A 26,990-nucleotide genomic window follows, 5' to 3' on the forward strand; every position below is an offset into this window, starting at 1 on the left:
TTGAAGTCCAATAACATCTGAGGGCTCAACGTTGAAAATCCCTGGGCTAGACAGCCCTCTGTTGGGGATACCCTAGTCCGGATTTGCTGCTAGCCAGCCAAGAATGAAAGGAACCAAAGTTTGCCACTATGGCAAGGGGAGAAGGGGTCTATTCTGGTAGGAAGGGACCACCAAGGTCCCTTCAGATCTGGAACAGGTACTGTTTGCAACTATCTGGGTTGGGCTTGTAATCTAAAGGACATTTGGGGTTTGGGGGTTGGGACTGCAAGTCAGTCAGAAAGCATCTACTTTGCATGCAGAAGGTACCAGGTTCAATCCCTGGCAACATGTCCAGGTGGGGTTGGGAAAGACCTGCCTGAAACAGCTGAGAGCTGCTGCCTGTCAGAATAGACATAGGATCATAAGAAGCTGCCTTATACGGAGTCGGAACATTCATCCATCTAGCTTAGTATTGTCTAGACAGACTGGCAGCGGCTTCTCCAAGGTTGCAGGCAGGAATCTCACTCAGCCCTAACTTGGAGTTACCAAGGAGGGAACTTGGAACCTCAGATGCTCTTCCCAGAGCAGCCCCATCCCCTAAGGGGAATATCTTACACTGCTCATGCATGTCTCCTATTCAAATGCAAACCAGAGTGGACCCTGCTTAGCAAAAGGGACAATTCATGCTTGCTACCACAAGACCAGCTCTTCTCTGAGATAAAATACTGAGCTAAATGGACCAATGGTCTGATTTGTAGAAGGCAGATATCTATACAGCTCTTGGAAGAACAGGTTTTTTATTATGATAAGCAGAAGTATTTCTGATTTGAATGCATTGTTTTTACAGCGGTACAATTGACAAATCTGGCGGGAAAATCCTGGTTCAAAAAGTTGCTGGGCAATCTGGTTACAAGGGTAGTTACTCCAATGGAATCCGATCATTGTCTTTACCACGATGGAAGGAGTCTTTCATTGTCTCAGGTATTGCTGAAGATTTAATTCATTTGTTTTTGTTGTGCCATATTTTTTTAAATCACTAATAATAATAATTAATAATAATTCCAGGTCCTTGGGAAGGATTCAATGTCTGGATAAAACAAACCAGTCACTAAACCTGTCTGACTGTGTTAATACTCGATGTCTGGATTGACAAACCAGTCAATAACTCCTGTCTGACTGTGTAAACAAGAAATAATAATAATAAATAATAATAAATAATTTTATTTGTTAGCCACCCCATAACAAATTGTTCTCTGAGCGGCTCACAACACAGGATTAAAACATAAAATAAAAACACATAACACATTAAATCATAACAGACAAAAAGTGTAAAAATAAAAAATACAATACGAAGCACCTTAAAGATTCGTGTTAAATGAAGTCTCATGAACATAGGAGTCTGAATTCGGCTAACACATTCACACTTTTTGAACTTGCACCACCCCCTTCTGAATTTACTCTAACTTATGTCTCCCCTACCTCAACACAGATAACCTATTCCATGGTGCAGAAATTATTATGTGCTGATGTGTGTGGCATGAAAGTATCTGTGGGTTGGGGTCCAAGCTGACACTAGCATCAGAGGACTCATTGAAGCCACACATGGGGAAATTATCAGAACAAAATGGCAGCTTCTTCAGTTTATTTCCCCACAAATCAGATTGGGAACTTGGGGCTGTGGAGCTATAGTTAACCTGTCAATCCCAAATATCAAGGGCCATACAACTTCAGCTATCCTTTAGATGTTGGACTACAACTCCCATCATCCCTGATTATTTACCACCATTATTAGGGATGATGGGAATTGTAGTCCAAAAACAGCTGGAGGGTCTAAGTTGTGCAGTCCTGCCAATGTCTATCCTTGAGGATCTTCTGGCAGGGGACATTCAATCCACCTAGGTCTTGGCACGTAGAGTGAGAGGAAGACTGCTGCGACCTCAGGATCATTTGTGTTGAAAGTTTGAGAACTCATTCAGGAGTTCCATACCTGCCCCCACCCCCACCAGGGGAAAGCCTCTTAGAAACACTGGACTAATGTCAAATTGGTCAAGCCATCCAGTTATTGTCAATATTACAGAATTTTGCCCTGAATCCTTCCAGAGCATTTTGTATAAAGGTAAAGTGTGCCGTTGAGTTGGTTTCAACTCCTGGTGACCACAGAGCCCTGTGGTTGTCTTTGGTAGGAGGGGTTTACCATTGCCTCCTCCTGCGCAGTATGAGATGATGCCTTTCAGGATCTTCCTATATCTCTGCTGCCCGATATAGGTGTTTCCCGTAGCCTGGGAAACATACCAGTGGGGATTCAAACTAGCAACCTCTGGCTTGATAGTCAATTCATTTCCCTGCTGCACCATTAGGTGGCTTAGTACCTGGTGTACTACAAGTGTATGTAAAGGAGTTCTGCCGTTCATACCATGAAAGGTTTAATCTGGGCAGCATTCATTGGGAACACATCAATATTCAAGTGCCAACCACTTGAAGTTGCCTTTTTAAAGAAAAATTCAATTTATGTTCAAAATAATAAAAGGCAAAATTCCACTTTGACCTTCTATAAGATCAAGTGCAAAGAGTTTAAATAACATTGTCTCCAAAATTTGGCAGCACTGGCCTATAAAATATCTGCTGAGCCCATTGATTAAAAAGTAGAAGTTGCCAATTATCTTTAATAATATGCAGGATTTCACCATTGATAAGCAAACAGGAAAGGGCTGAAAGTTAAGGAAACTGAAAATTTTAAACAAACAAACAGCAAATGATCTGTGAGCATTGTTTGGAGCTGCTTCCTTTGCAGCCAAACTCTTGTTGGCAAGCCAATAGTGGCATGGCAACGCTTAAAACAAAAACCACACTGACAATGTGTTCCCACTTGCAAACCATTTGTAGTTTGGGATTTGCGAGTTTGTCCAATAAGGATCTATACAAAACCCAACAGAAAAGAAAGAATTAGGGATGCCAAGCTGGGAAGTTGTACAATGCAAAGAGTGAAGAACACCAGGCAAGTTCACTGGGACTAAAGTGATGAGCATTCTCGGAGTTATACAAATTGACTAAGACTCGCTTTCAGCATATTGAAAATGTACTGGCTTATAAGTAAATAAAATGAATGATTCCATTCAAATGAAGGGGAGCTCTCCCCTATTAGGTTATGAAAGTCTCTTCCACATCTCTCCAAGTACTGGAGAAAGTGTCAACAACCATTAGAGCCATCTGCTTGGTTTTCCATTCAGCATCTAAAAGCAAAATATTCCATTTTCAATTCAAATCTAAGAATACTACACTTTTTATATTATTTAGCAAATACAATTTCCTTTGTTGATGTAAAAAAGAAGACTTTGCCACATGCGGAAACCAAGCAGGCAGGTCTAAGATGCTCAAGTTCCCCTTCTATTTTGTTTAATTAATTCACATGTTTAGCCTTGGACAGGTAGCAGTAGGTTTAAAACATATCAGATGCAATCCACCCCAGATTAAGCCACTGAAATGAAGAGCATTGCATATTGGTCGTAAAGTATTTCCTATGTTCACAGGTTGTGTTTGATCATAGGATGGTAAACTTTACGGTTCAAATTGCCATGCAGCCTTAACGAAGATACATCAGTTTACAGTGGTCCCTCGACTTACGTAATTAATCCGTTCCGAACGCACGTTCGGAGGTCGAAATTTTTGTAAGTCGAAGAGCGCACCACGGAGGTCTGGAAACATTCGTAAGTAGAGGAAACCGCATCTAAAAATTCGTAGGTCAAGTAAGCTGAATCTAAACCGGCAACTACTTCCGGTCTTTTTTGTCGTTCGTAACTCGAAAACATTGGATGTCGAGTAGTTCGTAGGTTGAGGGACCACTGTATAATTAAATTTAACTTTATCACTGACTTTGGTAACATATGAACAGTGCTGAGAAATGGATGGACACTGGTACATAAAAGGACACCCTTACTTATGAGCTGAAGAAGTTCTGAGGGAGGGAATACTGGTAGACAGTTACACTGACTGTGCTGACCCACCTGCAGATGTTAGGCTCCCTGCTAACTTCGCAAAGAGGCACCTTTTATCATGGTGATTCTCTTTATTTAGCAGGGGGAGAGTAACTGGGCCTATCCACCCCCAGCACAGTACTTCCAGTGACTGTTGCTGGTGTGTGTCCTATGTTTCTTTTTAGAATGTGAGCCCTTTGGGGACAGGGAGCCATCTTATTTGTTTGTTATTTCTCTTTGTAAACCGCCCTGAGCCATTTTTGGAAGGGGGGTATAGAAATCGAATTAATAATAATAATAAATAATAACATTCTGTAAACGTCAGGCACAAAGAAGGGGATATACAGCCTGATCCTGTGCATGGTTTTTAAGTTCCACTGCGTTCAATGGGACCTACTACCTTGTAAGGATATATAGGATTACAGTCTTAGCCGCAACTAACTTATGGTTCGTTGATTTCAACAGGACTGAATGGCAACTAACTTTCATCTGATTGTGCCTGTCTAGTTAGTAGCATCACACCTTGCCAGAATTATATGTTAGCATTTGCCATATACTACTACTAACTACTTCAAGCAATCTCTGAAGCCCTATGGAGACATCATATTGTACAAGTGTACAACTGTTTGTACACTTGTACATATTTTTGTATGTGCATTGATTTTAAAAGTGAATAAGAACATAAGAACAGCCCTGCTGGATCAGGCCCAAGGCCCATCTAGTCCAACATCCTTTTTCACACAGTGGCCCACCAGATGCCTCTAGAAGCCTACAGGCAGGAGTTGAGGGTATGCCCTTCCTCCAGCTGTTACTCCCCTGCAACTGGTATTCTTCAGTTCTGGGTGTATGCATTTCAAAAGCATGGTACAGATAGGAAGTGTACTACTGTACATGTTTTCAAATAACATGTGAATAACTGTACCTGTGTACAGGTCTGTACCTGTGTATGCTATACAGGTGAACCCTGTTTTCTGTGGGGGTTGTTCTCCACTACAACAGCGGATAATGGAATCATGGATAATTATTCTGGATGGGAGGGGAGGTGAAAAATGGCTGGAAAGGGTCAAAATAATAGATACAAAATGTTGTGCCATGCTCTGCAGGTCACCAGATGTCCAATAATGCCCCCCACCATGCCCAATTCTGCCATTTTTGGGCAAAATATCTATCTATCTATTTATCTATCTAGGCAAATGAGCCACCAAATGGCTCCTGTCCTCAAAATGGTGCCGGGAAATGACCTCAGAGGTCATTTCCGACAACCCCGAAATTGTGGATATATGGAATTTAACCCTTTTTGTTCCATGTATGCTGAGATTGGATATCAATTACCCAACCGTGGATATGCAAAACTGGGAGTAGCAAGGTTTCCCTGTACACTCCTCCGAGTGTTCAACATAATGTCTGAATAGGGCTTGAGTATGTCTTGATGTATCTGTGAATACTTATGAGTCAGTGATGTAAGACTTGACATTCCTGCATGTGTGGACAAACTTATCTGTAATAAAGCAAGTACATGGAAATACATTTTACTCAATTTTCTATTGGAGTTTCTGCATCTCACTAGGAGCAGAAAAATGTTCTGGTTTCTATAAATACTGCTCTTAAGACATTTCGTGTTTCTAAAAATATTCCTTTAAAACGTATTTTCAAGCAGCAAATGTCAACAGAAGTAACATATGGTGTGGTATCATGAAAGGTTTGTGGTTTGTACTAGAATAGAACTGTGTCAACCCCCCATATTCATTTTAAATATGAACTGTAATTTCTTTTTGAAGAGGAGAGGGAATCCTAATCTTAGAATCAAATGTAGCTTCCATATGGAGCACACCCACATTGGACACTGTTATCATTGTGCATTAGGGGCTTTCAGAATGATCTGTCATAAAATAGAATGATGAAAAATGATAGTAAGTTCAGAGCCAGTATCTGCTCAAGGCAGCCTTGAACAGCTGCCAAGAGCCCAGTACACTGCAGGGGAGCACTACTAACACCTGCCTTGGCCCACTGGAAAGGATTGAGCCCAACCAGCAACTGCCCCCTCTCCCTCTGGGTGAGAAGAAGAAGATGCAGGACAGTAGACAGTTACTGGGGCTATTCTTACGGGCTAGCCTCTGCTAGCCTGATTTTCTGCGATTGTGAGAACCACTGGGCTCGGCTGCGAGCTCGGTGGTTCTAGAGCGGGTAACCCACTCAAGAACCCCTGCCCTAAAACATCTACTTACATCAGTAGATGTAGGTTTATTTCATTTTTGGTGAGCCAGCAGCAGTAACAACAGTATTCTAGCTGCCACTGGCTGCCCATTGTTTCTTATCCCCCCACCCCCACCATAGCATACACTCACTGCCCAAAATGCCCTATGTAGCATCGCAATGCAATGTGGAACATTGTGGGAGAAAAACATGGCAGGTGTTGGTTGCCAAGAATGGAAGAAACATCCATGTAAGAAATCCATGCCTGCCACCATGGTGAGAGGGGAGAGAGAGGGGAGTCAACCTAAGCAGGAGGGCCCACTAGAGGTCATGTGACCAAAGGTCCTCTCAAAACTTTTGTGACATTGTTGTTTTGTGACATTGTTGTTTTAGTGTTTTATTTGATTCTATGACTTAAATCTTGGTTGGTTCAGTGGAATGTGTTTCGGAGCACTATCCTTGCAAGGAAATCCCAGGCAACATGAAGAGTTGATTCTTGAATATTAAAGAAGTTTTGCAAATAACACACACACACAACAACCACTGCCTGGCCACTTGCATGTTCTTTTGTGTCATAGAGCTGCTTGACCAATAAATTTTGAAAACTTACAAGCCCTGGGCAAATGGGTGAATGGCTAAATGCAAGCCCAAAATAAGTTGAAGGTTTGTTTAAATTTTTAATGCATATCTGGACATCTCATTCTTCATTAAATATTTTATATTTATGTATTCATGTAAAATATTTATTTTGTTTCAAGGTATCTGACTTTCCATTATGTTTTTTTTTCTCTCTATAGAGGGCAAACCCAAAAAAGGTGTGCAATACCCATCAACTCTTGAATATTCGTCTTCAAAAAGCACACCTGTTAAAGGAGGTAATGTTGGAGATCCAGCTCTAGATGGCATCAACCTTTTGCACCAGTAACCCTAATGACCACAAGGGGCCTAGAGATAGACAGTTAGGGTCTCCTTCTCTTTTTCTATTTATTTCTGCCTCTAAGACCCCTGTATTGATAGAATGTATTCAGGAACTTCCTAGGAGTAATTTCCTTCTTCCCAGAATGATTCTAGCGCTCTCTCTGAGCACCATGCTTCTATAGGTCTCTCTCTGGCCAATATGTAGCCAGAAGTTAGATACAGGTCTTTTCCTATCATCATGTACTTCTGAATAAAGTAGATTAGTTTAACCTTCCATGAATCTCCATGCTTATCATTTACAAGCTGTTGCCCCAAGACCCTGTTAACTTCTGCTGTAATGGGAGTGAGTTAGCTCCTGAAATAGTCTGCTATATACCTGTAAGTAAATCCCTCCAACAGGTAAATGTTGTGTTTTCTGTTGGGGTTCTTTGTGTGGGCATATGTCCTTCCATATATGAGTGTTTAGAGCAATGCAAAGTTTTGCCTTGATCCCTTTAGGGGTTCTATGCAGTGTCCTTTAGACCAGGGATCCTCAACGTTGGGCCCCCAGATGTTCTTGGACTTCAGCTCCCATAATCCCCAGGCCCAGTGGCCTTTGGCTGGGGATTATGGGAGTTGAAGTCCAAGAACATCTGGGGGCCCAACGTTGAGGATCCCTGCTTTAGACCACAGTAAATGTGGATGGAGATGTTCACCATGATATCCCTTCATGATACTGATCCAAAGCGCCACTGAACTTTGTTTTGATGCAGATGAGAATGTACAACCCCATTGTGGGCTAGCTGTTGCTACTTTTAAGCTGTTGTGGTGGCTAAAGCGGCATCAGAGCCTTTGTGAAATATGAAAAAGGCATCATAAGATCAGTATTTACTTTCTGAAAATGATTATTTTACTTTTCAAAAATTGGTATTTCCCCTACTTTCTCTCTTTACCACCTAGCAACAGCTACAAAATCTGTGCGATGCAGTGAGACATTCAGGACAAAATTAGTCAGAATTTTCATTTATTGCAAGAAACTACTGGCATGCATTTTGAACTTATCATCATAGTTTTAGAAAAAGGCAGAATTTGAATTAATTGGTTATTTTGCTTTTGGGAAATATTTATATTATTATTCAGCAATTTTACTTTGGTTTTGGTATTCAGTGTGCTATTAAAAGACCACAGTATTTTATGTATCTTTTTTCTTGTCCACATGGATTCAAGGATATATACAGCAGCATTAAAACACAAAATAATACAAAAACAATACAAAAATTAAAAATATAAATAAAGCCAAATCACTGCAAACAAGAATACTGGGACTATCAAGAATTAGTGATACATTTTCACTCCACCCACTCCAATGTGCAGTGACTTATGATGCTTCAGAGTGGTTGGAATCCTGCAGAATAAATTTGACTGAAAGTGTCCATACCTAGTACTGTAGTTCAATGGATAGTTCCTTTTGACATTAAACAGATATTTATATTAGCAAGAGTGGAGATAAATTCAGAAATCACAAGGTATCAGTTCAGTGGTATTACCTAGCATCAGAGGATTTGGTAATTGAGCTTTCTCTGACCAAAGTCCTGTTTAATAGTAGTAAACAACTTAAGGAGCACCGCTAACAGTGCATCTAGTCAAAGTGCTATGAAGAAGCTCAAATCTTGGCTCTCCAAGATATTTGACAGGAGTCTTTCCTAGTCCTGTAATTTGTTTAACTGGAGATGCCCAGGACTGAACCTATTTCATTTTGTTAGAAGTATGCACCGCATTGCTGAATGATTGCACCCCTGTGAAAACTGAGATGATACTTTCTAATCCTTGCTACTTACTGCTAAACTGGAAATTATATGGATTTCATCCTTTATTCTCTGAATCCTAATTCTCCTCCAATTAGCAGTCCTGCTAAGATACTGTAACCGTGGTAGATAATTCATCATTCCCCTTTGGCCTGTGAATGACATGTAATGATTTCTGTATTACCTCTGGTATGATGATTTACATTTAAATTAAGTTTCTTATTATGCAGTGAAAATGTCTTAGCAAAGTGGAACGTGCATTCCAGCCAGAGGTATCTGAAGCTGCATATTTTTCCAGTCAAATTGTTCATTTCTTTGCCCTTAAAAAAATAAAATAAAAATCAAGCAGAAAACCTTTTGGTCATTAGAGCTTCAAATGACCTTCCTGTCACTTTTCTCCAGAGGATAGTATTTCACCGCTTTACATAAGCAAGCTTGTGTGTGTTTAACCTCTCCCAATTTAATTGTAGTCTACGGCACAGTTAGATCTCTGGGGTATTAGCATGACACTTACCTGTTTTGATGAAAACATTGAGAAGTAGGAAGTTCAGAAGCTTAACTTGCAACTATAAAGGGTTAGAGTCAAAGGAAAAGAAAGTATCCATTTCCAGTGTTTCCTGAATGGCAAGAGAGGTTTAACAGAAGAGCATGAAGGATGGCTGGGCGCTTTCCAGATTAGACCCTAAAACGGGGTCAGGACGTATCTCTGAAGTGTCCTTCCACACTTCCTGTGTTGTGACACCGCAGTCCTGACGCTGACCGCAGGGTGCCATTCATATTTTGGATGCCTTATTTAGAATTTAATCGCTGTGATTTAGTGATATGACATTGTTTATCTGGTGTAAAAAAGGTGTTGATTTCCTGGGTTGTTAGTTTTTGCAAGACTGCTCCCCCTGCAGGTTTTACATTTTGACTGCGATTTGCCTGAATGAGGGATTGGCCACTTTTGAGCAGCTAATCTGGAAAGCACCCCGGACAGAGGTTTGTCAGTTTTGTTTTGTTTTTTTGTCAAACAAACCTCGAAATTTTGAGAGGAGAGAGAGAATATTCCTACTTGGGGGATATTGCCAGAAATGTTAATAGGCTATTTCCCCCACCCCCTAGGAAAAGGGCCCAGTTCATATATAACAGTGCCCCACACCAATCCAAGCACTTCAGAAAAATGTCCGCCCACCACCAAGTTCATAATTCTCCCATATTGTGCACTTACACTGACCTTTTTCAAGGTGCCAAAGTTGTGCAAATCACAGTGGCCATGAGAACAGTCCCAGATGGAGGTGCTGGTTCTTACAATCTGTATTTCCCTATGTTCAGATTACACAGCAGCAGCCACAGGCACTCCAAAGTACCTGCATGGGGGCCACTGTTAGTTTACAATCTGTTATTTTAAAGTATTAAATATGTCACACATGCCTTTACAATAATATGCCATATTTAAATATCAATATAGGAAGTTCACTTCGCAAAGAATATCGGACAACTGCAGCACCATTACCTGCTACACAAGTGGCCACCACAATACCAAGTCCCACCATCATGACGACAGCATTTGTTAGCACAACTCCAAAGCCAACAACAATCCCAACTACCATCCCTACAACAATTGCCACCAAAATAGCTACAACTGCAAAGCCTCTGCTCGCAATGCACAAAGTCAGGGACATTGGTGAGTAGAATGGGAGGGGTTGTTGTGGTTGTTCTGTGTCTCACTGATGTTGCCAGCACTTTAGAAATAGGCTTGTAGAACTACTTAGTAACTTTTATCAATTAGAAATAAATACTAATATGTATACAAACTTTGCCACTTGAGAAGGGAGATGGCATCAGGCCTTGAACAAGGCTCTTCACAAAGTGACATTACTATAGTCCTGCTCAAACATGCTGAGTGATCATACATGGCAAGCAGGCTTTGGCTGATGTGTATTAATTAGAGATCTGTAGAATGTACAACTGTATGGAGGGAAGGAGTTCTGCACTGAATCAGGAACCCTTGCATTGAAGAAGTGCTGATTGGGTGTAGAAAGCCCTCTGTAAACTGGGAGAATCCTGCAAAACCTTCTAATGTATGTGTGCAGGTTGAAGGGCAGAGTCCCACTATTCATTACAGAGAATGACCAACCAAAAAGATCTTGTTTCTGTATCTGATCTGTATGTTAATGATCATGGATATAATGGGTCCTTGACCATGGTCTTCTGAGGGTTGTTTGGGGTAGAGAAGAACCCTAACCCTTATGCCCACACAAGACCAGAGCCACTGTTAGGCTCTCCCTGCTCACCATGCAGAAGATCGCTGCTGCAAAGAGCTGGAAGGAGGAAAGGTCTTCTGGGTATCAGCTGAGACTTCACACAATGCACTGTGATGCCAGCAGTAGGGAAAACTTCATTCCATCACAGCCACCCTCTGATGGGCCACAAGGGGGAAGGCCCATTCAAGCCATTTTGAGAAGTGATCATATTGTGGGCTGTACAAAGCATCACATTCACAGATCACAGCCCCTCCAGCCACAGTGCTCTCTAACAAAAATGGTGGCTGGCTGCTGGGACCGGCAGACACATGATCAACAACCCCTGCTCTGCATTAACCTGGTTTAAGATTGAGGATTAGAAGAAGGGTTACCCAGATTTGGACTACTTGGGCTTGGAGTTTTGCTCTGGTTCACATGAGCATGTAACCCTGAATTAGAGGTACATAACCAAGGTTTAGATGCTCATGTGAAGAGACGTAGTGTATGTTAGATACTATGCTAGATAGTAGTGGTGGTTAGAGATTGCGGATGTTCCTTTTGGAAAAGGTCCCTTGCCGAATTAAGGATTTTCTTGTACAAACTAGCCCAGCCAAGGGTCAAACAGTGTTGACTCCGTTTATTGCTTTAACTCTTTTATCTTTAATAGACCTTCCTGGACAGCATTTATTTATTTATTTATTTATTCTTTTTCTATACCGCCCTTCCAAAAATGGCTCAGGGCAGTTTACACAGAGTAATAATAAATAAATAAGATGTATATATATATATATTATATTTTTTATAAAAATAAAACCATGTTTGATAAGCTTATATAACATACCCTTGTTAGCATAGTTATACTGAATTTTTATTTTATTTTATTTATTTTATTTTATTTTATTATTCATACGACTATTGTATTTAAGGTTAATATAGTTGTTTATTATTTACTATTTTTATCCTACATGAGCTAGCAATGTGATAAAGGTTATGCGGCCTATACTTTCAAAAACTGGAACTACAAACAGTACATATATAGTTTATTTACAGAACACTAACAGGATTTCATAAATCAGTATAAAACTCCTGATACTGTGAATTTTTGTTCAGCTTTTAATTTTCTGGGCATTTTCTCAATGGATAAAATAAACAGGGCATGATCTCACCATGTTAAGCAAATTTAAGTCTGATTTTAGTGTGAGAGTTAAGAGCTTTCTTAAATCTCTTTTATAAAAAAGGAATGGGACTTTAAAAGTGCTTAACTTTTGACTGAAGCCATGTATGTGTTTTTTTAAAGCTGCCCTTAGCAAAAGTATGTGCTCCTATAAAAGAGACAATGCATATCCATTTGATACTTAAGGGACTGGGTCCTGAGTACAAGACTTAAAGCATAAATGAAAACTCAGATTCTTCCGGGCTTGATTATTTCTAAATTCCCTATTATCCTCAGTTACTTACGCTGCTGTATTGCACAGCATGTGTTTTGTCATACACTGTGAGTGCACAGTGCATTATGGGGATCCACCTGACACTGACCAGGCGCCCCGCAGTCTCCCAGCACTGGCTGCAAGCAGCTGGGGCTGGCAGATGATTTTCAAAAAATGGGTTAAGAGAGCGCTTGCACTCTTGCTCTCTCTTGCACACTTGCTCTCTTAAGAGTCTGGCCTCTTTGCGGGGTTTTCTGCCACTGGGAGCCACACAGCTTCAGGGTGCTTTCCAGACTAGCTGCTTATTGACAGCAAAATGCCTCTGTTCAGGCAAGTTGCATTCAGAACGTAAACAGCAGGGGGAGCAGTCTTGCAGTAATTAACAACCCCTGCCAAACAGCAACTTTTTCACGCCAGATATACGACGTCCTTGCTCTATATCTCAGCAATTAAATTCGCAACAAGGCATTGGAAATGTGAACGGAACCCTGCTGTCCGCGCTGTTGTGGTGTCACAACACAGGAAGTGTGGAAGCACACTTCCGAGATTTGTCCTAACCCCATTGTAGGGGGAAAGTCTGGAAAGCGCCCAGGCAGTTCTTACACTCAGCAAGACCAGGCTTGGCTTTCCTAACCCAGTTTCAGCTGATCGCAAGAACAGCCTCAATGACTTGCTTTGGGGAATAACTGGGATGGAATCACACATTGTGATAAACACAGGATTGTCACCAAAAGTGACTTTTCCATGGTGAGCTCTTGCACTCTGATGTGTAGTAAAAATTGGCCCATTCTGATGTCATCATGTTGTTCATTTCCCTACCTCATTTCCCCACCTTTGACTGATGCTGGTGGAGGAACATATTAGGAGATGCATACATTTTTAGTGCTGCTAAAAAATTTTAGTGCTCCCTAAAAAGGGAGAGGGGGAGAACTTGACATAGAGCTGCCATTTTTGATGGCAACCCCACCTTTATCATAAGAACTAGTACCACCCCTACATAATCTATGTAAGGCACTCTGCTTCATCCTTTTATTTTCCAGCACCTCATCCCTTATTTCACACACTGGCATTTGTGCATGTATAGTTGTTCTGCTTTTTATAAGAGATTCTCTTCTTTGTTTTTAGGTTCTAGCAATGTCCATCCAGCTTACTCATCAGTGGCAGCTGTAGCATCAAGTAAGTAAGCTGTAGCATCAGGGACGTAGCATTGTCTCAACAAAACCACAATTCTAAAAACATTTACTTGAAATTAAGTCCCACTGGGCTTACTTTTGTGTACAAAAAAAGTACACACATTTCTACAGATCACACTGTAGAAATGTCTATCACATCATCCAACCAACCTCTTTGATTATGAATAAGTAGTTAAATTTAAGATCACAGAGTCTTTTTGCACCTTAAAAACTATCAAATTGAGTCTAGCATTAGCTTTCATGGAATAGAGCCCATTTCATCAGATGCATCTTTTCAAGTGGGATGTAGCCCATGAAAAAATATGCTAAAATGAATTTGTTGGTTTTTTGAGGTGCTACAAGACTGTTTTTTCTGCAATAGCCTAACATGGATACTCCTCTGATAGTAAACTTAATTATCTCTGATATATATTTATTAAAAGATTTATTTACTGCTATTCATAGATTTAATAGTGATTTATAACTATTAACACAGAAATAGCATCCCAAAAACTAAACAAATCAATAAAAGAGTCTCAATAAACAGCAGCAGAATCAGTGCAAGAACCAAAACAAAGCCAAACAGGATCAGAAATCAAAGGCTCTCTGAGAAAAAATGGTTTTTAGCCATCTTGGTGGGGGCGGATGGAGGTTTCTGCACCCTCAGAGCTGCCACAAAGAAGTCCCTGCTTCTTTTTGTGGTCAATTGTACAGTTGCAGAAGTGCCTGTACTACTAAAGGGGTGAAGTAAAAACAATATTCTACCATTAAAAGCCTGCAGTGATTGTAGATGGCTTGTGGATCTTCTGAATGTCTGCCTGGACATTGACTATAATAGGTGGCACTTGGAGGAAGCACTGTGTCTTGTAGAAGTGAAACAGTCAAAAATTCAAGTGCATTTCTAGTCAGAGATTGGGGAAATAGCTATTGCATTACTGCCTGGATTTATCCCTCACTAGCCAAATGTCAAACTGAAAAGACCAAGGAAAAGTGTGGGTGCATGGAGCCTAATTTGTAAATCCAGTGTAATATATAAGACTACACAAAGCTTCCATGATATGGATGTTAAGGTGACTATCTTATTTATTTACATATCAGGCAGTATAAAAAATATTTATTATTTATTGAATTTATATACTGCCTTTTCTAAAGTGGCTCTGGGCGGTTTACATTAAAATCAAAAACACGTAATAAAACAATTGAAAGTAGAAAACATTTAATCTTCTCATATCCATGGAGAGTGTGTTTCACAACCCAGGGGCAATAACTGAGAAGGCCCAAGTTACCAGCAGATAAGGCACCCAAAGGCGGACCCCTCTCAGGTAACCCAGAACTAAGCCAATCAGGGCATTAAAGGCAATAACCAGCACTTTGTACTTTGCTCTGAAACATATCAGCAGCTAGTTTAAGAACAGGCATATTGTGGTCTCTCCAGGATATCTACAGGTATGGCGGTGGGAGTTGGGCAGGCCATTACAGGGGGAAACGGTCCAGGCAATTGAGGCCTGTTCCTTTTTCCAGCTCTTCTCCCAATCCTCTGACTCCAGGGAACTCTGAGAACACTCCCTCAAAGATTAGGGTGCTGCTGCTGAATGCCAGGTCAGTCAATGCAAAAACATCTCTCATCCATGATTTGATTGTGGCTGAGCATGCTGACCTGGTATGTGTGACGGACACCTGGTTGGATGAGCTGGGCGGGGTTGGTCTTTCTCAGCTTTGTTCTCCAGGTTTCCAGATCATGCAACAGCCCCGCCTCGAGGGTCGGGGAGGGGGCATTTGCAGTCATCTTTCAAGAGATCCTCCCTGTTTCCAGGTGCCAGGCAGGCAATCTCAGAATTTTGAGTGTTTGTCCTTGAGGGTGGGCCTCCAAGATAGGCTGGGGATTCTGCTGGTGTACCGACCACCCCGCTGCACTTCAGTCTCCCTACCTGAGCTGGTGGGGGTGGTCTCGGAGGTGGCCTTGGGTTCCCCCAAGCTTATTATTTTGGGGGATTTCAATGTCCACGCTGAGGCCCTCCTAGAGGGTGCGGCTCAGGATTTCATGGCCTCCATGGCAACCATGGGTCTGTCTCAGTTGGTATAGTTTTTAGGCTTGTATTTTATAGATTTTAAATTTGGTTTGTTTTTATATTTTTAGCTTAATTTTTATTGTCATTTTATTGTATGTTTTTTAACTTTTGTAAACCGCCTTGAGGTTGTTTTTAATCAAGGTGGTATATAAATTCAACAATAAATAAAATAAAATAAAAATAAAATCCTTGAGGTTACTAGGGATGTGCACAGAACTGGTGATGGCCGGGGTTACCTTTTAAGGATTGGGGAGGATGCTCTTACCCCACCACCAGCGACGTTTCTCCTGCCGGCGCTGTGCTTAAAATGGTCCTACATGGGGTGGCAGCATACCTCCTTGCCACTCCATTGCGCATCAGACCAGAAGTTCCTGATGTGCACACACCACACTTGCACGCGCGCACCCGGAACTTCCTGTCCAACACACCCAGGGTGGCAAGGAGGTACGCTGCCTCCCCACATAGGACTGTTTTAAGCACAGCACCGGTGAGGGAAATGCAGCAGATGGGGGTAAGAGCACCCTCCCCAATCCTTAAACGAGCCCCTGCCCCCATATTTGAACTGGTCCGAACGCCAGTTCCCCTAACCAGTTCAGCGTTCTAGGAATACAACGCCAAATTGGCTCGTGCATATCCCTAGAGATCACTCTGTATGCCACATTTTGGAGTAACTGCAGTTTCCAAACTACATACAAAGGCAGCCCTACATAGAGTGCATTGCAGTAATCCAACCTGGAAGTTGAAATCTGGTGTACCACATTTCAGTTCATTCTCCTCAAGGAATGGGCAAAATTGTCAAATCAATAGCAGCTGGTAAAAAGTGCTCCTGGCCACAGCCTCAGCCTGAGGCACCAGAAGCATCCTGAGGCACCACATCCAAGAGCACTCCCAAGCTACAAACCTGTTTCTTTCTCGTGGAGTGTAACCTTGTCCAGAACATGAAATTCTATCTCATCTTGCAGATTATGACCCCCAACAATGAGCACCTCCATCTTGCTTGGATTCAGCTTCAGTTTATTCTCCCTCATCCAGACCATTACTGCCTATAGGCAGGCATTTAAGGAGCTAATGCCATTTCCTGGTATTGATGACAAGGATAAATAAATGTGGGTGTCATCAGCATATTAATAACACCCAGCACCAAATCCCCTGATGACCTCACCTAGTGGTTTAATGTAGATGTTAAAAAGGTGTTAGTGACAGAATGGAGCCCTGAAGGACTCCATATAGTAGCTCCCATTTAGAATAGCAACTGTCACCAAGCACCACCATCTGAAATCTACTTGAAACATAGGAGCGGAACCACTGTAAAACAGTGCCTCCTATCCCCAAATCTTGCCTTGCAATTTCCACATTTTTCAGAGCATAATGAAAATGGTATACACCTTAACTCTAATCTGAAACCAGAGTGGTTTTCTTGGATATTTTAATCTAGCCTCTACATGAGGTGGAATGTGAAGCAGGATGACGTCAGTAACGGGTACGTTAAAGTTAACATGTTGCAGTATAATGATCTCCCTGTACTGAGCTCATGGCTGCATTGAGACTGTTTTCTCCCTTGCACAGAAGCTGTTGAGAAGAAAGCTAAACAAAAACAATGTGTGGCATTCTCAGACAATGTACCTCCAAATCACGATCTATATTATTAGGCACAAATCAAAATTTAAAATTAAGACATTACTACTAAAAACATATATACACGACTGGCTTATATAAAGTCCCACTTTAAGTGTCATTATGCACTTCAAAGGATCCTGGGAACTGTAGTTTGGTGAGGTGCTGAACATTCTTTAATAAAATCCCCCTTATAAAACTACAGTTCTCAGAGTTCCTTGAGAAGAGGTAATAACTTTTAGAGAGTTCACATTTATTCATTCATTCATTCATTCATTCATTCATTCATTTATTTTGTATACCACCCCAAACTTTCGTCTCTGGGCGGTTTACAATAACATAAAACCAGTTAAAAACCAGTACACAAACTTAAAAACAATTTAACAATTTAAAAATAACCAGAAATTAAAACCCCAAAATATTAGGAAGCTGAGAAAGCTTGGGCGAAAAGATGGGTTTTCAGGTGTCTTTTTTTTAATTGCCAGAGATGGGGAGGATCGTATCCCTACACGGGAGGAGAGGGAGGAGAGCTGGTCTTGTGGTAGCAAGCATGACTTGTCCCCATAGCTAAGCAGGGTCTGCCCTGGTTGCATATGAATGGGAGACTTGATGTGTGAGCACTGCAAGATATTCCCCTCAGGGGATAGAGCCACTCTGGGAAGAGCAGAAGGTTTCCAGTTCCCTCCCTGGCTTCTCCAAGATAGGGCTGAGAGAGATTCCTGCCTGCAACCTTGGAGAAGCCGCTGCCAGTCTGTGAAGACAATACTGAGCTAGATAGACTAATGGTCTGACTCAGTATATGGCAGTTTCCTATGTTCCTATGTTCCACTACATTTGTAGTGTAGATAGGCTGTGAGTGTCTACATAAGATGTTCACACAACCCCTTTTTGGTGGGGTGGGCAGGGATGAGCCTATCCCCCCACCTTCCAGAAGATGGATGGTGTCTTCTTTGGGTGTGCCATTATGTGCCCACATGATCTGCGCTGCTCCAAGCAACGTGGACCACTGGAGGCTGGTAAAACATACCCCGGCCTCCAGGAATCCCAAAATGCACCACGCAAGCAGTGGATTCCTCCATGCGTCTGGCGCTCTAGGTCCCGACTCTGTGTGCACCTGGGCTGCATTACCCCAGCCCAGGGTGGAGGGCTCGCTCACACCTGCTAACCCCAGTAAAGGGCTGGGTTAAAAACTTGGGTTTAGGGCAGCGCCAGCACCACCAGTATCCCAGAGCTGTATACATGCATCCCAACCCAGGCTGGCCTTGGGTTGGGCTGCTCGTGAGAACAGTCTTAATATTTCACACATAACTTTTCTAATTTTTTTTACTGTCAAGGTGGATTAAAACCTTACATAAAATGTTAAAATCCAATTTCAAAGATTATGGCAAGAGTCATAACCACAGCAGCTATAAGATTAGCCTTTCTTTTAATATCTTATCATGATAGTTTTAAAAACTGCAAATGATTCATGTTCCATTTTAATGCCTACTTCAGGGCAGATTCAGGCTCTTCAAGGAAGAACCCAGAATCAAGGTATGTCCTAACAAACTAATGTAGACTAAACAGATTTTCGAATTAAAATATTGTTCAAGTTTGTGTACTCACCAGTAAAATATTTTTAAAGCATTCAGAGGAACTTCCAGCTATGCAAGTAACAGAAATAGCCCTCGAACTAATACAGGTAATGCCTTTATGCGACTTCTTAATTTTATCTGTAATAAATCAGACTTTTTGTGAAAGCAAAACCCACAACATAAACTTAAGTAAGTTGTTTGAAATTAGGTTCCCTAAATTAGCTAGAATTTATTTTCCAGGAAATGTGCCAGATTGCAAACTAATCTGAGCATGATCAAGGTAAAGTTTAGCATTTCTAATTCCTATATACTTCTGTGGGAAAGATTCAACAGGATGTGCAATGCATCCACTGAAATCAGTGGGGGAAAGTAGTTAGATTTAGCTAGATCATCCTTGCTCTATTCTTGAAACATTTGCAGTTTTCAGCAATGCTAATCAATCTCTAAAATTATTGACTGCCAGTGATTGCAAACCTTAAACAATTTAAGCCAAAGTAAATGGTTTGAGCTGAAATTCCTAATCCCTTTACACCACCAGAAGAACTGTAATAAAGTCAACAGGACTGACCTGATTAGATGCTTTATAAATTGCAACCTAAGCTCTAGAGACTTTACTTAACTTCTCTGTGACACTATGATAGCATTGCAACCATATACTCATGTTGCAAATGTTCTGAACTGGAGTGCACATCCTGTTAAAAGTCATTGAAACTGAACTGTCTGATGTATCTTCAGCATCTTCAGTGTAACCTCACTATTTTAAAACTGGAGGGCTGTGAGAAACCAAACAGAACTATGTTCAAATGAACATGAAAGACATCAAATTATCTTCTAATATAGTTTTCTAAATATAACTAATAAAAGATGGCATGCCTTTGCATAAAAACCGCTGCTAAATTGAAGCTGAGAGTTTACTAAAATAAACCTCTTCAGGTTTTCATCGTGGGCTGGTGCCAGATAATACCTTGGAAGCTGAAAGTGAGAGCCACGTCACTAACTAGGGTGTAAATCTTTGCTTTGTCCTGCTGGGAAGCTTTTCTCACGAGCTTCTCTGTGGTCTGCAGGGATAGTGGGTTTGCCAGCCCTGCCCTGCAGACGAGCACTCACCCGTTGCTGGGCAGGCGAGCGGTGGCTCCCCCGCAGGCCGCCCGCACCTCACCACACCTCACTCGGGTGCTCCCAGAGTCAGGTGCAGGGAAGCTCCATCAAGTGTCGACCTACCCCCAGAGCCCCAATAATGCACTGCACGAGTGCCCCGAAGCAGCTGTGGCAGACACACGATCGCGAGGCCTAGTTGTTGGTTGCATTTGCGCCCAAAACGGCGGTTAAGCCGTGGGCTAATTAAGAGGGCTTGCCGCCGCCGCCGCCGGGAGCCGTGCGTAGCAGAAACCTCATGTACAGCAGAAACCGCTGGGCTCCCTTAGCCCGGTTTCTGCTGCGTGTGTGAATAGCCTCTGTGTCTTCTAGTCGGAAAGGTTTTTGAGGGGTTTGGACCCATATAAAAACCCACAAAAACCAGCAGAGGTAAAAGTGGGATGAACATTACACACCACATTCAGCAATTCTGCTTTCAAATTGCCTTCAGCTCTTTGAAACAATTATCATTAGTGATTATTGATTATCAATAACCATCCATCTCCAGCCTCAGGAAGTGGCCTCAATTCACAGACAGAGGTAAATGCAAATCTGAAGAATTCTGTATGCCTAGTTCCAGACTCAGGTCTGGTATATACTTGATTATTTTCTCTGAGACAACATTAAACATGCTCCTGAAGTACTAGGAGGTGGATAGGCAGTCGTAAGGTAGTGAGCATGAACTATCCCTTTGCTAAGCAGGGTTTGCCTTGGCCTGTCAATGGGCGAGCACTCTCTGCTGCAAGACATTCCCCTTGGAGGATGGAGCTGTGGCTCAGTGGTTGTGCATGCAGGAAGTCCCAGGTTTAATCCCTGGCATCTCCAGGTAGGGCTGGGAAAGACTCCTGCCTGAAATCTTGGAGGGCTACTGCTGGTCAGTGTAGACCAGAGGTTCCTAACCTGGGGCCCTCCAGATATTGCTGAACTACAACTGCCATCATTCCCAGCTACAATTAATTATGACTAGGGATGATGGGAGTTGTAGTCCAGCATCATCTGGAGGACCACAGGTTGGGAACCCCTGGTATAGACAATACAAGCTGGATCAATGATCTGACTTGGTATAAGGTAGATTCCTATATTACTATGTAACAGGTGCTAGGGAACACAAGTGGGAGGGGGCAGTTGCCCTCTTTCCCCTGCTTTCCCAGATGCATCTGACTGGCCACTGAGCGAAGCGGGATGCTGGACTAGATGGGCCTTTGGCATGATCCAGCGCTTAAGAGGGACATACAGCACTTTCCTATAGAAATATAAGCATTCTCTTTGCCAATATTTGTTTGTTTGTTTGATTGATTGATTGATTGATTGATTTCTATACCGCCCTTCCAAAAATGGCTCAGGGAGGTTTACACAGAGAAATAACAAATAAATAAGATACAACGAAATGGATCCCTGTCCCCAAAGGGCTCACAATCTAAAAAGAAACATCAGATAGACACCAGCAATAGTCACTGAAGGTATTGTGCTGGGGGTGGATAGGGCCAGTTACTCTCCCCCTGCTAAATAAAGAGAATCACCACATTAAAAGGTGCCTCTTTGCCAAGTTATCAGGGGTATATGCATATCTCTCTTATTTCCCTTCTTGGCTCTCTTTAAATGTCATTTGTTACCTGAACTCCTTCTAGAGAAAGATAGGTTCAGAATCATTTTCTGCCCTAGAATATCCCCCGTTGTATTAAAGTAGATCTTTTTGTCAAACTGCAAAGGTATTCAACGTCAAGAGCCTGTTGCTACATTCCGGAAGTCTGCTAGCTCTCCTGCCAATTTGGGTAAGTTCTTGTGTAGAATTTTTTCTTAAATAGGATGGGAGGGGTAATTTCTGTGATATTTGATATCTGAGTTAGATTTTGCCTCTGCTTCTGCAGATTTGTTAGTCTGACTCTGAAAGAAGCATTGGGTTTTCTCACCTCACATGTCAGCTTATTATTTTCAGTGGAGTAAACACTTCTTCTGTTGCAACGATTCCTGGGCAAACTGGAAATTCATGAGATAACTTAAATGGATAAATTGTCTTTTGTAACTATAGCTCTCTCTTGGATTTAATGGCCAGCTCTCACATGGCTCCAGAGCAAACTGAATAGCAAGCAAGGTGAATAAAAGTCACTACCTTGTAGAATTTGTCGAGGTAATCCTCATCAAAGTCAAGGGGAAGGAGTGTATATAGGCCAGCTCTCCAGCCAGTATATGGCATAGTGGTTAGAGAGAACTAGAGCCTGGGAGATCTGAGTTCAAATACCCATTCAGCAAAGAAACTCTGGGCTAGTCACTTATCCTGGGGTATGGGGACAATAGAGCAAGTGGGGACTAGTGTCCCTTGGCGTCCAGGGTCTGGGGGGGCTGCCAAGGCACCCCCTTGCTCCAAACCCTCTTGCACCCAACCTGTGATCCTCCCACACTTTAGCGAGGCAGAGAGGGGGAATGCCAGGCAACGCTGCAGTGAAACACTGGTTGGGAAGGTTCCCTAGTGGTCATGCCCCCTGCATGTGCGTTAGATGCAGGGGGCGTGGTCAGTGCTGGGACGGGGTCATTCAGCCCCATTGTGAAGTTTCCCCAGTCAGCGGTTTCTTGAATTGTTGACTGAGGAGTTTCTTTTCCTGCCTCCTTGCATGAAAAACATTGATGGGAGCTGCCTGTTCGCAGGACCTTGTCCCCCAGCAAGCTCCCTACACCTCTGTACTTATCTCTTAGCCTAGCCTACTGTACAGGGTTATGAGGATAAATCTAAATGTCAACACTGCTCTGGGGCTCCTCAGAGGAAGAGCGGGGTATAAATTTAAAGATAAATAAATAAAGTCATAAGGTGACTATTCAAAACAATCCTGAAGGCTTTAATGTCTTGATATTGTGAAAACTATTAGAAAAAAAAATATCGGGAACGTAAAAAATCCCCAGGAACAGTTTCAGTCAGAGTTGGCAACTCACTGGCTGTACCGTGTGAAAATGACCTCCGATTTAAACAGAGAATCATTATGTATTGGTTCAGATCAATCATTTAACAAATTATGAACAGGACTAAGTTCTTAAGCTAGCTGCTCTGGGAGGCTGCCTGAAGAATGGAATATAAATCCTCTAAAATAAATAAATGGTGGTTTTGTATGTGGCCTTCCACCATAAATGAATGCACACAAACATACACCCTGCCTATCATAATAATGAGCATGTTGCTTGTTATATAGAATCATTAATGCTTAGTAAAGAGTTTCTCTCTCAAAGCCCAATGGATTTGGCACTTCAAAAACTATTACTTCCAGCCAAATTGACTTGCAGTGATACACTTATTTGACAGCTCTCCATTTTCTTGGAGCTGAACTAGGTTTTTTCTTAGTCAAAGGCAACACACATTCATTTGCCAAATTACAGTCTGCAACAAGAAGAATAATTTCTGCAGGTTTTTTGTGCGGGTTATTTGTCATCAAGCTGCATAGCGGAAAGAGGGATAATTAGATATGCATCTTTACAAAGACAGCTTTTTCACACCATTCTGTCTGGATAAGTTGAAAGGCTTTCTTTCCTCACCATATGATTGATGCCAAATCTTTAATCTCCCTACATGGGGGAGGGGGATCAAAAGCTATTTACAGCATATATAAAAACCCTAGATTTAAGTGCCCAACATCACTTCACTACCTTCAACATAGCTGGAGCTCACGCCCTGTTGATTTTGTATTTGTAAGTAGTCCAGAATATCCACTTAAAATACTTACATTAAACATCCAGCCTATTTCAAGGAACGTTAATCCCGCCCTGTCCCAAATTAATTGGTGTACTTTCCATTCAGATTGTACTTTCCACAGGATCTGAACTGCAGTTATCCAGTCAGACAACTCATAATTTTTCCTTAGCTATTTCCTAAACATGTAAATGAATAAATTACATCAGTCACCTCTATACAGTGTTTAGTTCTATCTTCAACCCTTAAATTTTCTTATGTTTTTCAACACATTCGTCCTAAATACACTTGCTTTCACTGGAACTGAATAAATGCCCAACATCCTCACTAATGGTGTGGAGATGCTGCATGCAAACTTTAAGCACCTCTGGATTTAGTTATTCAAAGCCCCGTGGCACAACCTTCAGGGACATATCTATGGGTCTTAAAAAGCTTCCGGGAGGAGGAGAAATCAGCAAAAATCTCTCCCCCACCCCCACCCCCTGCCCACACCGCTGGACTCTGGATTACTTTTTTTTTTTTTTTGCTTTTAAATTTTTTATTGATTTTTACAATATCTTAACAATCTCGTTACATCCAATTAAACAAATGTTGACTTCCCGCTCACCACATTCCCGCTCATTGACGGTTGAGATCTTGTTTTTAAAAAAATAAAATCGCTTTGCCTGAAAACCTAAACTTAAATAATCAATCAACAATATTCAATTATCTTCTGTATTGCTGAGAAGAAAATCCTCTAATCTTAGTTACCAGGGGTGGGGGGAGCTTTAGGCTCAGTTCTGAACCAGTTCCAGTTCACTGAAAAACCTTCTCTGAACTGGTTTTGGGATTTGGGTTCAGTTCAACTCCCTGGTTGTCACACAAACTAGTTGCCCATTCCACATATCTGAAGCACCAATGGAATCTAAGCATGGCAAGGAGGAGAAGGAAACCCCATAATGTACTGTATCCCAACCACCCATTGGAATCAGAAGGAGAGAGGAAGATAAGCCAAGAACCTAAGAAAGCTGGCTGGGTAGAAAATCTTGAGTACGGAGGATGTGAATGAAGCCTCATCAATGCCCTCCCCAAAGTTTTTGTTGGGGCTCCAGGAGGTTATTCGGACTTGGCTTCAGGCTTTGGGGTAAACGTTCAGTGAAGCCACTTCGAAGTACACTCGCAGCATTGAGGGAAGCAACCCCTCCCCTCTGCTCTCAGCTTTCGTTTTTGCAAGTACACATGGCAGGCATCAGTGTTTTCCTTCCTAGCCAATGGGACAGGTGGAGGGAGAGGGAGAGAGTTCCCTGCAGAGATAGATCTGCATTTCTGAAGAGACCATGCCTCTTATCATGCTAATGAGTCTACTTCAGAACCTCTCCCTGTTTGCTCTGGTGTTTTCAGAAAAAGTAGCTTAAAGCCAGCATTTTAAAAATCTGGAAATACCTCGAGATTAGCTAGAATTTGCATCACAAAGCCCAAGGTGTGTGGAGTGGGTCCACGGATCTCATCGGGAGTTTAGGGTAAGTTTGGCTGGTGTGTGAATGCACACACTCTCTCCCGAAGGAGATTCGGGGCCGAAGCCCTGTGTGTAAAGCCTCCAGGATTCTTTGTTCATGGTTTCAGTAAGTCACCATAAACAACACTTTACTTGAAGTTGCACTTCAGGCACGGTCTTTTGCACCTTGTTGTACTGCTTTTTATAATCAAGTCAACTCATATAGCTTATTTTATAAAGAGCCTCTTCTAAAACTGTGCCATCTGTTCGGATAACTTCAGATGATTTTGATATTTTAAGTAATTACTATTTTTTCCTCCTGTTTTTGATAAAGCTATGGAGACTGACATGTGGAAACCTGGATCCAGCCTTTTTGACACAGGTAAGCCCTTTAATCACCAGCAACTCTTCAGGAAGACATTAGGAGGCCATCTCCTTTCTATGTGTCAAATCTCAGAATCTAATGAAGCCTTGTTGCAGTCTGTGGGTGGGAGGTTTCGACTTGAGCATCTGGAAATTATGGCAGCAAGTACCTTATTGCTGTTGATGTTATCTCTTGATGATTAAAATTGCCTTGGATATCTACTTGTGCCTGTTTATTTCCCCCGCTGTGGGTAATAGTAGCTTCATGAGCCGATTTCAGTGGGGAATCACTTAAGTGATCAAGTTGGGAGAGGGTTAAACCCCTCTCTCTTTACAGCCGCAGTTCAAATTCCATCCCATAGGCTGCTCGATGTAAATGAAAAATACATCAGGAATTTGAGACATGGTATCTAATGGCACAGTGGGGATGTAACTTGCCTAGGGAGCAAGAGGTGGCTGGTTCGAATCCCCGCTGGTATGTTTCCCGGACTGTGGGGAACACATACAGTGGACCCTCGACTTACAAACTACTCAACATCCGATGTTTTCGACTTACGAACGAAAAAAATGGCCGCACGCTTACGAATTTTTCGAGCTACGAACGGAAACCGTTGGCGGTTTAGATGCGGTTTCCTCGACTTACGAATTTTTAGATGCGGCTTACTCGACTTACGAATTTTTTTAAACCTCCGTGGGTGCGCTTTTCGACTTACGAAATTTTCGACCTCCGAACGTGCATTCAGAACGGATTGACTTTGTAAGTCGAGGGACCACTGTATATCGGGTAGAAGAAATATAGGAAGATACTGAAAGGCATCATCTCATATTGTGCAGGAGATGGCAATGGTAAACCTCTCCTATATTCTACCAAAGAAAACCACAGGGCTCTGCGGTCGCCAGGAGTCAACACCAACTTGACGCCACAACTTTAATTTACTCTCACATCCTATAGATAGGAGAGCTGGTGTTGTGGTAGCAACCATGACCCCCCCCCCGGTTGCATTTGAATGGGAGACTACATGTGTGAGCACTGTAAAATATTCCCCTCAGGGGATGGAGCCGCTCTGGGAAGAACAGAAGGTTTCAAGTTCCCTCCCTGGCTTCTCCAAGATATGGCTGAGAGAGACTCCTGCCTACAAGCTCAGAGAAGCCGCTGTCAGTCTGTGTAGACAATACTGAGCTAGATAGACCAATTGTCTGACTCAGTATAGGGCAGCTTCCTGTTCCTATCTCGAGAGTCGAGCTGGGCCCTGAATTCTCTCTTGAAAACAAGAATAAAGCAGTGATCCACAGAACACATAATCTGGAATACTTGAAATTAAGCTGTTTTAGGACTGACTCACAAATCCATATACAATACTCAAATCACATTCCTTAAGTGACTGTTTGCTGAATATGTGAACTGAAAAGTAGTATGTTT

The 26,990-nt window shown here is 42.0% G+C and overlaps 1 protein-coding gene across 3 annotated transcripts in view; it reads left to right on the forward strand.

Annotated features, from left to right (window-relative positions):
- The window catches only part of VIT (vitrin), an 83,705-nt gene that overhangs the window by 42,546 nt on the left and 14,169 nt on the right, over positions 1 to 26,990 (forward strand). For 2 of the 3 annotated variants that reach the window (XM_053303155.1, XM_053303156.1), the window contains exons 5-12: positions 827 to 960; positions 6,941 to 7,018; positions 10,296 to 10,511; positions 13,623 to 13,673; positions 18,847 to 18,885; positions 18,977 to 19,033; positions 21,770 to 21,832; positions 25,542 to 25,589. In XM_053303155.1, the coding sequence (XP_053159130.1) occupies positions 827 to 960; positions 6,941 to 7,018; positions 10,296 to 10,511; positions 13,623 to 13,673; positions 18,847 to 18,885; positions 18,977 to 19,033; positions 21,770 to 21,832; positions 25,542 to 25,589 (686 nt within the window). The remainder of the gene's footprint in view (positions 1 to 826; positions 961 to 6,940; positions 7,019 to 10,295; positions 10,512 to 13,622; positions 13,674 to 18,846; positions 18,886 to 18,976; positions 19,034 to 21,769; positions 21,833 to 25,541; positions 25,590 to 26,990) is intronic. The other variant, XM_053303162.1, reaches the window with a different exon arrangement.

The sequence above is a fragment of the Hemicordylus capensis genome, chromosome 1 (genome assembly GCF_027244095.1).
Source record: "Hemicordylus capensis ecotype Gifberg chromosome 1, rHemCap1.1.pri, whole genome shotgun sequence".
Taxonomy (NCBI): domain Eukaryota; kingdom Metazoa; phylum Chordata; class Lepidosauria; order Squamata; family Cordylidae; genus Hemicordylus; species Hemicordylus capensis.